We start from the raw sequence: 17,110 nt of genomic DNA on the forward strand, positions 1-17,110 counted from the left end.
AACATAAAAATTCTAAGACTGACCAGTGGCTGAATCCCTGACTTCGGATCTGTAATCTGGCTATTAACCACTGAGCCGCACTCCTCTGAAGTGAAGGGTGACGAAATGTCTGGGCATATTTAAAAAGTTATGGCCAAATCTGAAGTGCTTATTTCAGTGAATAATTGTGATAAAGCTGCAAAACATGGCAAAAGGATTCCACAGATTGCACTATGCACATTCTGCAAGTCTCATATAATTTGACTCATATTTTTGATCTTACTGACTCTTAAAGTGGTTAATAAATTTTTCATGCTAATATTTTTCCCATATGTAAGTGGCATGGTTTTTTTGCATACCTACAAACCTAAAAGTGATAAAACCAGCACATTTTACAAAGAAGACAAAAATGTCATGAAGAAAGACAGCTTCCTAAAAGAACTAAGCGAACATGGGAAAAATTTTGTCACTTCAACATTTCTTGATGACCAAGTGCTACTTGGAGCAAAAGTAGTGACTTAAATAAAGTAAAATGTATGGAACATGCACAACTGAACTGTCTTGAACTACCTCACCAAGTTTTTCAATTCTATCGCAATTATTCAGTGAACTACAGCACTTTACACTCTGCCAAAATTTTTTGATGTTGCCACAACATTTTATGACCCTTCACTGTGCATTGATTGACTATTCTGCACATCTGGTAGAATATTTTGTAAATTATATTATGGGCAGACCAGTTCATCACTGAAGGCAATTAAAGACGTGCAACCATGGCAGACCCTTCTTGTGTGTCTGTCACAAAGTGGAATACAGTTTTGCATGTTGTTGTTGTTGTGGTCTTCAGTCCTGAGACTGGTTTGATGCAGCTCTCCATGCTACTCTATCCTGTGCAAGCTTTTTCATCTCCCAGTACCTACTGCAACCTACATCCTTCTGAATCTGCTTAGTGTATTCATCTCTTGGTCTCCCTCTACGATTTTTACCGTCCACGCTGCCCTCCAGTACTAAATTGGTGATCCCTTGATGCCTCAGAACATGTCCTACCAACCGATCCCTTCTTCTAGTCAAGTTGTGCCACAAACTTCTCCCCAATCCTATTCAATACCTCCTCATTAGTTACGTGATCTACCCACCTAATCTTCAACATTCTTCTGTAGCACCACATTTTGAAAGCTTCTATTCTCTTCTTGTCCAAACTATTAACCGTCCATGTTTCACTTCCATACATGGCTACACTCCATACGAATACTTTCAGAAATGACTTCCTGACACTTAAATCAATACTGGATGTTAACAAATTTCTCTTCTTCAGAAACGCTTTCCTTGCCATTGCCAGCCTACATTTTATATCCTCTCTACTTCGACCATCATCAGTTATTTTGCTCCCCAAATAGCAAAACTCCTTTACTACTTTAAGTGCCTCATTTCCTAATCCGACTTAATTAGACTACATTCCATTATCCTTGTTTTGCTTTTGTTGATGTTCATCTTATATCCTCCTTTCAAGACACTGTCCATTCTGTTCAACTGCTCTTCCAAGTCCTTTGCTGTCTCTGACAGAATTACAATGTCATCGGCGAACCTCAAAGTTTTTATTTCTTCTCCATGAACTTTAATACCTACTCCGAATTTTTCTTTTGTTTTCTTTACTGCTTGCTCAATATACAGATTGAACAACATCGAGGAGAGGCTACAACCCTGTCTTACTCCCTTCCCAACCACTGCTTCCCTTTCATGCCCCTCGACTCTTATAACTGCCATCTGGTTTCTGTACAAATTGTAAATAGCCTTTCGCTCCCTGTATTTTACCCCTGCCACCTTCAGAATTTGAAAGAGAGTATTCCAGTCAACATTGTCAAAAGCTTTCTCTAAGTCTACAAATGCTAGAAATGTAGGTTTGCCTTTCCTTAATCTTTCTTCTAAGATAAGTCGTAAGGTCAGTATTGCCTCACGTGTTCCAGTGTTTCTACGGAATCCAAACTGATCTTCCCCGAGGTTGGCTTCTACTAGTTTTTCCATTCGTCTGTAAAGAATTCGTGTTAGTATTTTGCAGCTGTGACTTATTAAACTGATAGTTCGGTAATTTTCACATCTGTCAACACCTGCTTTCTTTGGGATTGGAATTATTATATTCTTCTTGAAGTCTGAGGGTATTTCGCCTGTTTCATACATCTTGCTCACCAGGTGGTAGAGTTTTGTCAGGACTGGCTCTCCCACGGCCGTCAGTAGTTCCAATGGAATATTGTCTACTCCGGGGGCCTTGTTTCGACTCAGGTCTTTCAGTGCTCTGTCAATCTCTTCACGCAGTATCATATCTCCCATTTCATCTTCATCTACATCCTTTTCCATTTCCATAATATTGTCCTCAAGTACATCGCCCTTGTATAGACCCTCTATATACTCCTTCCACCTTTCTGCTTTCCCTTCTTTGCTTAGAACTGGGTTTCCATCTGAGCTCTTGATATTCATACAAGTCGTTCTCTTATCTCCAAAGGTCTCTTTAATTTTCCTGTAGGCGGTATCTATCTTACCCTTAGTGAGATAGGCCTCTACATCCTTACATTTGTCCTCCAACCATCCCTGCTTAGCCATTTTGCACTTCCTGTCGATATATTGCATATATTTGCATATTCATAACTAAGTGGAATATAGTTTTGCTTCTTCATACAGTGTCTCTTACAACAAATAACAAACCTGTAATTCTCTCTGAACATGTATTGATAGTGCTAAATCACACACTGTTTAACAGTAAGTACATACTCTAATGAAAGCACCAAACTTTAAAGTTTTCTGCTGTGTACTATGAAGAAAGTAGTACTAACACTATTATAGGTTGCTATCCATTTTCTTGTTTTCAACTGCCTGCATCTTGTTTAATAAATGGAGTTGCTGTTACTGCACAAAAAGTTTTGGTGATGAGATGGCTGAACAGTCAAGGCATTCATAAATATTTTCAAGAAACGCTGACTGTAACAAAAGTCTTGAGGCAGCAATAGATGCAGCATCTCCATTAACATCAGTTACTGGTCCAACATCTGCTCAACGTCCCATGAGATTCTCTTTCCCACCAGTAATGACTTAAATAAGCTGTTTTTGGCATTTTTATGCAAAAGTTAGATTGTGCAATATACTTTGCAGCTCATATTACCAAGAATCCTTTGGTAGCTTAAAAATTCTCTTGTCTTGTCTCATTTCCTTTACATTGAAATTGAACACACAAAGTTTCACAGTTTCATGATTAAGAGGCAATAGAATCACTTCTGTTTCATCAGAGGGCAACACCAATTTAAAAAAGGGCAAAAAATTCAATACATTAATGACAAATACTGTTACCCATGCTAGCAAGCATAGACATTACTTTAAAAAATGGAATTCGTGAATGCATATCAATTGTTGATAGGAAGAATCATGCATGCACTACTAGATTGTGTAAGAAAGTGGTTCCATTCTGCAAACTGGCATACACTGAAGTACAAACTGAACTAATTATCACTTAGCTACATATCAGAAACCCTTAATTGCTCTATTTTTGTATTTCACAGCACAGTAAGCTCACAGTAAGGACAGTCCATGCAAGACTCTTCCTCCTATGACTACAAGAGCAATTTCTGGTCAACATACAAGCACACTAAAGGTTTATTTTTTCAAACTGACATTTCATTTTAAGAAGAAAATGATTACAGCTTTTAAACATTTTTCAAAAATCTTTATTAAAATATCATCAGTTCCAGTCAAACAACAGACCAACTTCAGGCATTAATAATTACATTAATTACAGATATTGCATCAAAACATGATGATTTCTATAAAGAGCACCCTTATCCATGAACTGTTTCCATGGTATGAGATTACATATTCCTTCAGTCTGGCCCTATGCATTGCTCCGACAACAAATATCATCATGGGTTTGTGGCTTTCATTGAAACAAAGCTTCTTTAGTCCCACTAGCCACTGAATGTAAGAAATGCCGCTTAATCATTTCCCAAGCTCTCCAGAGCTAGTCATGTAGTTATTATGCAGCAGCCACTGTGGTACAACACGCATCAAATGGTGCACACAGCATCGTGGTTATTGTCCACTCGTTGACAAAGATAGTGAAATGCTTGTCCTAAGTATGTGAATCGTGACACAATCCTGACTCCCTCCTTTCAAGTATCCATGCCATGTCCGATTTTCCATACAAACCATAAATACTTAACATGTAACTGGGTGGTTGATTTTTTATTTAATTATTTTTTTGTGTGTGTGTCAAGGGGGCAGCACCAGTGAGGTCATCAGTCCCATTATCTAAGATGGCAGAAATCAAGGCACAACAACACAAACAGCACAGTCCAGTTAAGGGGAAGGGATAGTATGTAAACAAAAAAAAGGGACATCAGGGCAGCAGGAGAAGAACAGGAGGGGGGGGGGGGGGTGAGCAGGGCTACGCCAAAAATGCTATGCACAGTGAGGGACTATAACCAGCATCGCCACCAACCCGTTCCACCAGAGGAAGAAGACACAAGAAAAGGGGAAACAAAACACTACAACAGACCAGACAAAATTGTGGGAAAAGGCAGGGAGAATCTGGCTGGCGTGGAGGCTAGCTCAAGGCCTCCATAACCAACACCTACCCTAATTGAGGGACTAAAATTCCAGATGAAAATTCAAAGACAAACCACTTTAGTGAAGAAAACTGAGGACAGACGTAACCATGCTGGGTCGTCCACTAACACCTGAGACAAGAAAGGTGGGAGGGCATATTAAGTGTGAAGGACAAAAAGGCAGGGACAGTCAAACGATAAATGGATATCTGCAACTACAAAGAGGGGGCGGGGGAGGAGGGGGCGGCCCATTGTGGAGTAAGAAACCATGGATCAGTCTAATATGGCCAATACGAAGATGTTTGAGAATGGTGGATTTCCACTGGGAGAGGTGGAGATTAGGAACGCCACGTAGTGTTGAGTTTTTTGGATGGTGCGAAGTTTATTAGACAGGGGGGTAGCCTTCCAAAAGTCAACCCATGATTGAGCAAAAAGGGATTTGATGAAAAACCGCAAATCCGCCTCCAGTGGGGTATAGGCATGGAGAATGGGTGGCCGCCCCCCACCCCACACCACCACCCTCCCACCACAACCAGCCAGACAATTGCAGAAAGTTCATTACCAAGGATACCTAAATGCTCAGGAACCCAAAGGAAATCAATCGAACAAGCAGCGTCACCAAGAACAGCAAGTGTGTCGTGGATGGCAGAGACCAAGGTGTGGTGGCAAGAACAACATGCAAAAGCCTGAAAGCCACTCATTGAGTCTGTACAAAACAAAACTTGGATGAGAGAGGACCGTTTAATGCAGAAGAGGGTCTGATAGACTGCCATCAATTCCATAGTAAACACCCTGCACGTGACAGACAAGAGGTGGTGTTCCATGCCAACATGAGACATGATGGCATATCCCACATGATCGGTGGATTTAGAGCCATTGGTGTAAAAAACAATAGCATCCTGAAACTCCCGTAAGGGCAGGCAGCGAGCAGGTGATTGCCCAAAGCTGCAAAAAGACTGGAATAGGAGGGGTGTGCAGGGGAAGTGCGGATAGTGATGGCATAGGAAACCACAAGTTAGAACAGCTGAATTGAAATGGGAGGGATCCCAGCATCACTCAGAAGACTACTGACAGAGCTAGTGTGGAATGCAACAGTTGCTCCAAAAGGAGCAGCATGGAAGGGGCAGTTGATCCATAAACTTGACAACAATAGCCCAGATGAGACAGAAATAATGCCCAGTATAGACAGAGAATCGTCAAATAATCCCCACTCAAAGAGATGTGGCCAAGGAAGCAAAGAACATTGAGTTTACAAAAACAGCCAACCTTTAGGTAATGGATATGGGGCAACCAAGTAAGCTTGTTGTCAAAAAGACCACCCAAGAAATGGATCTGGGAGACCGTGGTCAAGCACCGAGCATCAAGGTAGAGCTCCAGATTAGGATGGACTGTAGTACATGGACAGAAATGCACCATCTTTCAATTAAGGGGTAAGAATTGAAAACTGTGAAAGAGTGTACACATCGAAGCACACTGGATGGCACCCTGCAGCTGTCATTCCACAGAGGGCACTGAGTGGGAGTTATTCCAAATATGGAAATCATCTACATACAGAGCAGAGGTGACCAATGGTCTGTCAGAAGCCCCAAGTCCATTTCTAGCGATGAGAAAAAGAAGGACGCTTAATAAAGAACAGTGTCACAACCCGGACTCTGAACAACCGATGGGACAGGAAGTGGGAAAAAAATTGGAATGGACCCCCAAAGACCTCACTCACGCAATAATAGGAGGATGTGATGGTGCAAAGCTGTGTTGTAGGCCTTACAAAGATCGAAGAAGACTGCAACAGGATGACAGTGCTGAGAAAATGCCTACCGAACTGTGGTGTCCAATCGAAGCAGATGATCAATCGGAGACCATCCCTCCAGAAAGCTGCACTGGTAAGGAGATAAAGGGTCCCGAGATTCAACGGCCCAATTGAGCTGATGAGCTACCATCCATTCTGGTGACTTACAGGGAACACTGCGGTCAGCCTCACTGGCTGGTAACTGTCAAGGGATGACAGATATTTGGTAGGCTTGAGAACAGGAACCACAATGCTCTCTATCTACTGACAGGGGGAAATGCCTTGGTACCAAATATGGTTAAACACCTGGACATGATATTGTCAATGTGAAGGACTGAGGTGTTGAAGCAATTGACCAGGGCCACAAGCTGAATCGTGGGAAGAAGAGAGGGCTAGAAGAGGCTCCCATTCAGTAGAAGATTCATTGAGGATCTCACCAGACAGGAGTAAAAGGCAACTGAAATTAGAACTCACTGCTGCTTTCTTCTTTACTGGCATGTGAGTGAGTTCTCTAGCCTTTAAATCAGGACAAGGGGAGATGTTTTCAAAAAATGTCAAGTGGGACTGACAGACTGGCCCATAATTGAACACTGACCAATAGATCATTAACAGTCTGCACATCAAGGATCTAGGACAACTTATCTTTCTCTAGATGCTTATCATTTATTTTCCATACTTACATTTGCAGAAATATAAACTGTTTTAAAGAAGGTTTCTTATTAATATGATAAACTAAAATACATGTTCTACGAATACTGTACAAAAACTTTAGTAAAATTTTAAAATAAAAGATAAATCTGTAAAATTGTTATCTCCACTGCCGCTTTCTTTCCCAAGAGAAATATTTAACTGGTCCTTATGCCACATTCTGGATCATCAAATTATAAACAAAAATGGGTAATTTATTGGAAAATGCCTTGCATGCCACTAAATACCAAATATAACCAGACACTTCCATGCAAAATGCCAATGCCGTGTTTTTCAAACATGGATAGTTCCAGCAGCAAACAAAATTGCTCCACAATGGTAGCGTGACACATGTAAGCTTATCACTTAGCGTAGCATGAACAGCACCTTAAGGTTGAGACACATACAGTATGTCCCAACTAGAGCTGGCTTCATGTTGGAAGTGTAAAGATACAAGTGAAGAAGAAATCTCATTTAAACACAACAATCAGCATCGGAAACAAGGAAGCCTCCTATGAAACAATGTCTAGAATATTGCATTCAATGTAAGCAAAATATAAACTGTGAAAAAACTAAGGAGCAAGTAAGAATCATTAGAATGCATACTACAGAAGACTGAAATATGCTGCACTGATAAACCTTCACTAATCCACATCTTCCCCCCCCCCCCCTTCCACACACTACTCAATAGTTCCCCCTTCCTCTTTCCAGTTGCCCTTTCCAGTCCACACCTCCACATTGTCTTCTTCACGTGCCACACCTCGCCGGCTCCAATGCCTGTAAGTTGCATGCCTAGCCCGTGCATCTGCCGCACCTCCCTCCTGAATTCCTAGCCTTTACATCTCCTGCCTCACTCCAAACTGCTACCTATGAGTCCCCAACCTGTTCCGTCCTGCTTTCTGCCTATTTCTCCCTATACTTACTCCACACAACGCAAGCCTCACACCAGTCCACCTGCCAGAAGCACTTCTTCTGAATACTAGGGAAGTTTTTATTCTTTGTTGTCTGGCTGTCAATAACTTCTATTCAATGAGTGGTCTTCTTTTATCCTAACTTATTTACATTTTCAGAACTGCCTTTGCTGTAAAGATATTAGTAATCTCCCTTTACCTACACAAGTGCCAGCTAGAGGCATATGACAAAGACCAACATTATTTCCCAGTTTCATTTGTAATTATGGCCTTGTGTGGTTCAGAGTATCAAGCACTGACCACTGAAGCATATTTAAAAATAACGAGTCTCCCATCACAGTACAGTAACTGTTTCGTCATTCTTTCAAATTGAAACGTCGTGACAGTCCCAAACCATCAGGTGATTGTATGGTGGACAGAACTATTCTGGATTACCGCATCCTGTGCAAAGAAGAAAAGTCGAGGGCAAAACAGGTCACAGCAGACTGCAGAGCAAGTGGAGGAGTCACATCAAGCACTCATCTGCAAGTCTCATTGCTCTGCTGCCAGACATACCTTGGCACTAACAATGACAAATCATTCCCTGCAGTACCAGATCTTTAATTACCTGCATGTCCTCCCATACAAAATGCAGGTCGTATAGAAACTAAATGAACAGGATAAAGTTACCCGACAAATCTTCACCTTACACTTCCTGACTTTTTCTTGTGGAGATAATTGAAGAGTCAAGTGATTGCCACACATCCTCATACTGTGGTTGAACCCAAGGATAGGAAACATATAGTTGTGTACGGGATCTCACTGAACATGCTGAATCAGCTGATAGAAAGTTTCAACCACCACCTTTAGGGTGCACACAAAGTGATGGCAACAAATTTATGGTGTAATATTAAAAACCAAGTAAAGGGCATATGATGTACACTGTGGTATATATTTTTCTTTGTTTTCAATGTGTGTTTCAATAAATATGTAATTTTTCCATCTTCTGTCTTTTTTTTATATCCTTCTATTCAGTCTGCCAGACTGTAGTAAGACAATGTAGCTTATAAACTGTGTTTGAAACATAATAAATTACCTGTTCAACATCATGCATCCAATTAACACTGAAGACGTCACCAAGAAATGTATTCAGTGGTCCATACATGCACCATGCATAGGATGATTCGTGAGGGTCAGCAGCAGTAACCACAAAAACTGGAATGCAGTCAAAAGAAACACAGTCAGCATCTTTATAGCAATCTTTTTTTAATTGTATATTGACAATGCATTGTGGGATAAGACAGCACTTTCAGGATATCAAAACAATAGCACATGCTACAAGGAAACTATTTTATCCCAGGTAAAGTTGTTTAAGAGCTCTGGTAAACACTTTCTCACTGGTAAAACATGCTTCACAGTGATTATCTGCTGTCTGTCTAATTTAAAAATAAAAACGGCAAACATAGAAGGTGCACAAAAACAGTAGTTGTCACTCAAAAATCTCATCTAAAAAATAAAAAAGCCTTATCAAATAAATGAAAAGCTCCTTATCATAGATGGATAACTCCAACTCCATTTTTTCACTTTTTTATGGGGCCAAAAACTAACATACAGTATGTATGGTGTAGAACATTGTTAATATTTTTAGGTGATTCTTATGATCCCTTGAAAGTAAAGTCCAGTACAGTTTTCAATATGAAGTAACAAGGCTGAAATTTGTGAATAAATTTGGAAGCTGTCCAGTATTCACCCCCCGCCCCGTCCCACCTTGTGAGTATTTGCGCAAATTTGAAATTGAAGGCAGACATTTTTAACAGACATGGGAAGAAGGTGTAATTAGATGAATGATGAACACCAACAGTTCAGTATCAATCACTACACCACGGAGCTACTCAGCTTCTTCTGCGACAATATAATTAAATTTTCCTTGAGATATATGAGCCCCCCACTTTATCTATGATAATGATGGAAGCTAGAAAAATTAATTAAAATTTGTGCCATGGCTGGACTTGACCTCAAGTCTCCTTGCGTACTAGGCAGATGTGCTAGCCATTACACCACCATAGCAGTATAGGTAACACAGCCGCGTAGACTACCATAATTCAATGCCCCCCCCCCCCCCCCAATTAAAACGTACTTCAATTAAAATCTTCAACTTATTTTCCCCTTCTTAAATTGTCACTATTGCCGAGGCTCTCTGGTATTGGAATAGCACCCCAGAATGTCCAAATTTCAATACCAGAGAGGCTCAGCAACAGTGACGATTTAAGAAGGGGAAAATAAGCTGATGATGTGAACTGAAGTCTGTGCTGAGGAGAGCATTTAACTAGGGTGGTCCACACAGCTGTGTTACCTATACTGCTACAGTAGTGTAATGACTAGCACACCTGCCACAAAAGCAAGGAGACTTGGGTTCAAATCTTGGCCACAGCACAAATTTTAATTCATATCTTTAGCTTCCATCATTATCATTGACATGTGTAATTTTGAAATCAGTGTGCTTGACACTGTATTATAAAAATTAATTTTAATGACAATTTTTATAATAATAAAAATGAATCAGTACAAATAAGTACCCCACAGTTCAAAACTCCCAATTGGGCAAAGCAGAAACACAGTGAGATATTACTTTCTTAATCTTCTTGTATTATGTAATCTTTACTCAAAATTTACTCAGGTTTGCAAAAAATTAATATTCTTGTGATGCTGATGGGCTACTTAATATTGTCAATCAAAATTTATTCACAAACTGAACTTCACAAATGCTCATATTAACCACTTTCACTATGGACAACGCTTTCCACTTCATTCTGAACCTGTGCTGAATTCAAGGTGCAGAAATGACAGACTTCTTAGTTACAGGAAAGAGAGATCCTCCAGTGATGTAATTCAGATTTCCATTGACAAGAATATCTTTTCTAATTTTTTATCATGTTCGAATCAACCTTTTACCCTTTTACAGCTGATAATATAATTTTTGAGTTTATTTTATTAATGCTTTTGCCTTTTCTCTCCAGTTAGAGGCAATCCAGTCTCTCACCATCAACTTCAGTGTATGTCGTGTGGGGCTCCTGCAAGCATGCAGAAGTGCTGGATCACAATGTGGCATGGGCTCAACTAATGTCCGAAGTGGTGCTGGAGGGAAGTGACACCATGAATCCTGCAGGGCTGTTTTTATATTTGTAAGAGTACGAGGGGGTGAAGATCTCTTCTGAACATCAATTTGCAGAGCATCCAAGATATGCTCAATAATGTTTATATCTTGGGAGTTTGGTGGGCCAGCAGAAGTTTTTAAGCTCAGAAGAGTGTTCCTGGAGCCACTCTGCAACAATTCTTGTCGTGTGAGTTGTCGTACTGAACTGCTGCCCAAGTCGGTGGGAATGCACAATGCAATGAAAGGATGAAGGTGATCAAACAGGATGCTTACATACGTATCTAGACGTATAAGGGGTCCCATATCACCCCAACTGCACACACTCCAGACGAGAGCCTCCACCAGCTTGAACAGTCCCCTGCTGACATGCAGGGTCCATGGATTCGTAAGGTTATCTCCATACTTGTACATGTCCATCCGCTTGGTAATATTTGAAACGAGTCTTGTCCGACAAAACAACATGTTTCCAGTCATCAACAGTCCAATGTCGGGGTTGACAAGCAAGGCGTAAAGCTTTGTGTCATGCATTCATCAAGGGTACATGAGTGGGCCTTCAGCTCTGAAAGCTCGTATCGATGATGTTTCATCGAATGGATCACATGCTGATACTTGTTGATGGCCCAGCATTGAAATCTGCAGCAATCTGAGGAAATGTTGTACTTCTGTCACGTTGAGCAATTCTCTTCAGTTGTCATTCATCCCATTCTTGCAGGACCTTTTTCCAGCCGCAGCAATGTTGGAGATTTGATGTTTTACCAGATTCCTGATATTCACAGTACATACATGAAATGGTCTTACAGGAAAATCCCCACTTCATCTCTACCTCAGACACACTGTGTCCCATTGCTCAGGTGCCAACTATAACACCACATTCAAACTCACTTAAATCTTGACAACCTGCCATTGCAGCAGCAGTAATGAATCTAACAACTGCACCAGACGCTTGTTGTCCTATATTGGCATTGCTGATGGCAGCGCCGTATTCTGTCTGTTTACATATCTCTGTAGTTGAATGCACCTGCCTATAAGTTTCTTAAGCACTTCAGTCTATTAACAACAGCAAAACATTAGGAGATGTCCCGAATGAATTTTTCCAAGTAGATTCACATTATGCACACAAAGCTTTGTTGGCTTTTACTCTTATGTACAACAGTAGCATCAGTACCCACAATACAGGCGTACTGATTCACTATAAAGGATGTTCAAAAATTTAGTGCCCAAAATAACAGCGATGATGACCGAGACAAAAACAAATATATTTCATAAAGGAACCATGTGTCGGAAATGCATACTGTTGGAGTTCTGAGTATGCAGGAGGTTACTGTAAGTGATTAATAACAAAACTGTTTTAAATGTTTTTCACTGCTTTATTGTTCCGATCACTATTACATTATAATACATGTTCAAAACGAGCACCATTAAGCTCAGCGCAGAGCCAATATTGACACAGCAGTGAGTTGTGTATTCGCTGTAAGATGCATTGTGTGTTCTGTACTTGTGTGGCTGCTGCACAAATTCTTGCAACCAATTAGGCCTCTGAGTCAACAGGGGTATAATACACCTCAGCCTCCATGCAGCCCCTGAGAAAGAAGTCTAAATGGGTGAGGTCCAGGCATCTTGCAGGTCAATGTACAGGTCCTCCCTGGCCGAGCCACAAACTGCCAGAATTACTGGTTATTACTGCTTGAACTGGTTTTGCAATGTGCCCCGAGGTCTCATCACACTGAAACCGCACCATCATTCAGGTATCTAGTGGTACCCCCTCCAATAATGTCAGTAGGTGTATTTCCAAGAACACACTGTACTATACTGGCCACCAGAGTCGAGCAAGCAATATGTAAGGCCCAAGTAAGTAGTTGCCTATTATACCAGCCCCCATGTTTACTGTAAAATGTTTCTTCTGACATCGCACAACTTTAACACATGGGTTTTCATATGACCATTCATGTGAATTTTGGCTATTGTAAATGCCTTCCTGAGTAAATTGAGCCTCATCTGTAAACGTAATTGTCCTGCAGGCACTAGTGCTACCCATTGTTTACTATCTCAATGTCAAAGAGCATGATATCACAACATGCTACAAATCTCAAACCAACATCTTGTGTAATAACATTAGACACAATGACTTTTATCTGCTCCACTTGTGTATAACCTACATATGCTCAGTGCTAATGCAATATAAATTTCCAGCTTATAGTTGCTTTACAAAATATATTTGTTTTGTCTCTTGTATCAACCCTGTCAGTCTGGGCACTGTGTTTTTGAACATTCTGTTTAGTGTCGTTATTTTGAGTTGATAACCAAATTCTCTCTCTCTCTCTCTCTCTCTCTCTCTCTCTCTCTCTCTCATGGCTCTTACTTTTTTCCGAATTTTACCAGCATTCCCACTGGCACTGCTTTTAATAGAGACGATGTTTTTTACTACTCATGTTTGTCCAAGAGAATATGAGATTTATCCTTCAGGATAGTGGATTTATGTTTCCGGACTGTGGTTCGAATGCATAATACACAGAGGATATACTTTTGAAATTGCTGCTTCTTTTTTGCTCTCTTTTCTCTTTGGGCAGCCCTGTCAACCTGATCAGTCTATTACACAGCCTGGCACTGTTTTTCACAAGTCGGGGAGTGCTGGAAGAGAGTAATATCTTCTGGCTCAGATGGCTGTACCTTGCAACTCCCTCTTGCCAGAGCTACAGTGAAAGCTGTAATGATCTGTGAGGGGAACAGAATCATACAATCAGCAACACAGCTCAAAGAGTGAAAGCAGCAGCCCTTTCTGCTGAACTTGGTACAAACAAAAGCTTCATTTTCAAGGAATACATCACCTTCTCCAATGGCCATTAACTGACAGAAATCAATGAGACTTTGTATTGTAACTGTAGTGCTACCAGCAAGAAAAGTCAGGACAAATTTTAACAGCTTCATGTCAAAGGCAACCAGGAGCCACCATATTATCCTTCCCTAGTAAATGCAGATCTCTACAGAAAATCCGCAAGATGTATTGATGGCTTCCTCCTAGGTAAAATATCCACTCCACTCATTTGATCTACAGGAGGGTAGCGCCTGAAGGAAGAATAGCATTGAACATCCTGTTGACATCGAGGTCATTAGGGGCAGAACACAAGCTCGGGTTAAGGAAGTATGGGGAAGGAAATAAGCTGTGCCCTTTCATAGGAACCATTCCGGCATCTGCCTTAAGCAGTTTAGGGAAACCACAGAAAACAGTATCGCCCCATATGAGCTGTCAGAGTGCAAGAATGTTAATTAGGATGGACGTGCAGAATGCTAAGATGTTAAAAGAGTGTAGGAAAATAGAAAATTGGAAGGTAAAAATGGAAAGGAAAAAGTCAGCTATTTCAGGAATTAGTGAGATATGGCAGCTAGTAGAGCAAGTTCTCTGGAGGTAGTGGAATGGCAGGAGTAAGAATAATAATAGACAGGGAAACTGTCGACAAAGAAAAGAGTTGTCCGAAGCAAACAGAATAAATACTGATGGTGGAATTGAATGGATAGTTAGCAAATATTATGAACTTACAAGCAACATATGCAAATGATAGCGACACTGAGAAAGTACGTGATAATATTAATGAGTTAGTAAAATATGTCAAAGGAGATGAGAATTTAACTATAATGGGAGACCGGTAAGCAGTCATCTGTGAAGGCAGGAACAGACATTAGTGGTACAGTTTGATCGCAGCACACCAAGATACACTGCATCACAGTCACTGCAAGTACATTTTCCGAAAACTTGCTGAAATGGAAGTGTACCTGCAACACAACAAGTAGAAGAGAAAGTGTGCTGACCCCCAACACGTTAATACAGGTAGCACAGAACACGTGATGTGCCTGCGAACTATGAGCTGCACTGTCGGTTGAGGCCTAAGCTGACGTGGTTCTGCCATGTCAGGAGGTATGTGTTGGTAGTGTTTGCACTTATTTTGCGATTTTGTTTACAGTGTTGTGAGTGAATGTTGCTGAGATGAAGGCTTTAGTGATAAAGTGGCGTTAAGAGTTATAGGTACTTCTTAGTATTTAAAGAAGAAGAAGAAGAAATGCCTATGTGTTTTATTCCAGCATGCAGATCTGTCTACACAGAAAGGAAGGGTAAACTTTTTTTTTTTTTGACCTCCAAAAAATGAAGTAGAGTTTTCCAAATGGGAGAGAGCAATACCTTGGAAAGACAGTGATCTGATTCACAATTGTTTTGTGTGAGATTCTCATTTTGGTGGCAAACTTTTCATAAAAGCAGACTCGTTTGTCATCTTTAGTAAACAAGTTAAAATTCCAAGACAAATGTAGTCTCTAAAACCGGAAGTGGTTCCTCATTTCTTTCCCAATTCACTGAAATATTTATTGACAGTATTACACAACAGAAAATCACCAGTGAAACACCACAGGAGAGAAGCCGCTGCAAAGGAAATGTTGAATGAGAAGTTATGACGTCTCTCTATGTTTCTTCTGTCAAGGAAACTTTACACAGCAGAAAGGTACAGATGCAGCAGTATTTTCATTGAAAAGAACATTAAAGTTAAGAAACTGGAAGTTGTGCAGTTAAGTAATAAATTATGAACACTGAATGTTGAAATATATTTTCTGTGAAAGCAGCTTTCAGACGAATACTACGCTTCAATCAAATCTAGATCATTCTAAACTCAGCAAGAAACAGAAAAACATTGTAGACACAATGATAATGAAATGCCAATCGAGAAACAATACAGGAATGTGACATGATAACAAGTTTCTTCTGGACAATGTGCTCTTAAAAATTATCTTGCCCAAAGGATTGTTTGAAGCATGGTTTGTTGCCACGTCCTTCTGAAACACATCTATGAAACATAGTAAAGGATCTCAAATGCTCATACGGAATCAATACACAGGCCGTGGAAGCAATTAAGAATTATTTTCGGGGAAAACGAGATCAAAACAGACACTTAGGTGTGCTGGTTTTTGATGAAGTTAAGCTCCAAGAAGAACTGCATTTCAATACCACTTCATTCGAAGTTGATAGTTTTGTCAATTTAGGGAACTATACTCCAGAAGACTATAAGAATAAACTTGAAAATCATGCTCTGGTGTTTTTGTTAGATCCTCTACTGCATAACTGGATCTAACTTGCTGCTGTGTAAGCGTTGGTAAATCCAGATGACTTCGTCTCGCAGACGCTGATTCAACTAATTATTCAGCTAGAGCAAGCTGGAACAAGTATTACTGTTCTTATGGCAGTCAACTGAATAAAAAGGTCTGGCAAGGTCTAGGAATTAGTGGCATAAGAAATAAAGTTACTTGCTCTGTATAAAATCCAGTTGACAAAACAAAAAGAATTTGGGATTTTCAGACGCTATTCATTTAATAAAATGTGTAAGGAATAATATTTGTGCTAAAGCAGAAGCACTTTTCAATGATGATATTGACTATAATTTATATCAAAGAGTTTATGAACAAGATAATTAATTAAAAGTTTGCTACACGTTAACTTGGATCCGTCGTCATTTCAATGAATGAACATAAGATTAGCTCTGTAGTTAGTCGGTAGCCAATGGAATAAAATTCTTCAGGAAACTGAAGCGGAAGGATTGAAAGGCAGTGAATGAACGGAATCATTCACGAGATGTATGACCAATTTAGAGGACACAATTAACTTCTCATTTCCTAAGGATACTTTGTACAAACCTGCAGAGGCTCACAAAACATAAATGAAACAGAATAGCATTCTTCACTAAATGAAATGCTGGTCCTTCATGGGCATTAAACAAATCTGAAAGGAGCTGAAGTCTTCCAAACTTCGTAGACTGCCTGGAAATTGTCTGAACTTGCAGACAACTGATGTCCACATACTTTTCATTTTTTTTAGACAAATTTCTTGAATGAATCAGTTTGTGCGCTACAACTGCCTTGGTAACATGCACTTCCATGAGTCACAGACAGAGCAGTTGACTTCTTGCAGCAGAACCAGTGAACTAGGAGAGTCAACACACTTTCTCTTCTACTTGCTATGCCTGCAGTATGCCAGGGAATCAAAGAAGATATC

The 17,110-nt window shown here is 40.2% G+C and overlaps 1 protein-coding gene across 1 annotated transcript in view; it reads right to left on the minus strand.

Moving 5' to 3' along the window:
• Positions 1-17,110, minus strand: part of LOC124608407 (legumain-like) — a 153,030-nt gene that overhangs the window by 54,062 nt on the left and 81,858 nt on the right. The window contains exon 8 of the mRNA XM_047139983.1: positions 9,025-9,143. Within this exon, the coding sequence (XP_046995939.1) occupies positions 9,025-9,143 (119 nt within the window). The remainder of the gene's footprint in view (positions 1-9,024; positions 9,144-17,110) is intronic.

Source organism: Schistocerca americana, chromosome 1, assembly GCF_021461395.2.
Source record: "Schistocerca americana isolate TAMUIC-IGC-003095 chromosome 1, iqSchAmer2.1, whole genome shotgun sequence".
NCBI lineage: Eukaryota > Metazoa > Arthropoda > Insecta > Orthoptera > Acrididae > Schistocerca > Schistocerca americana.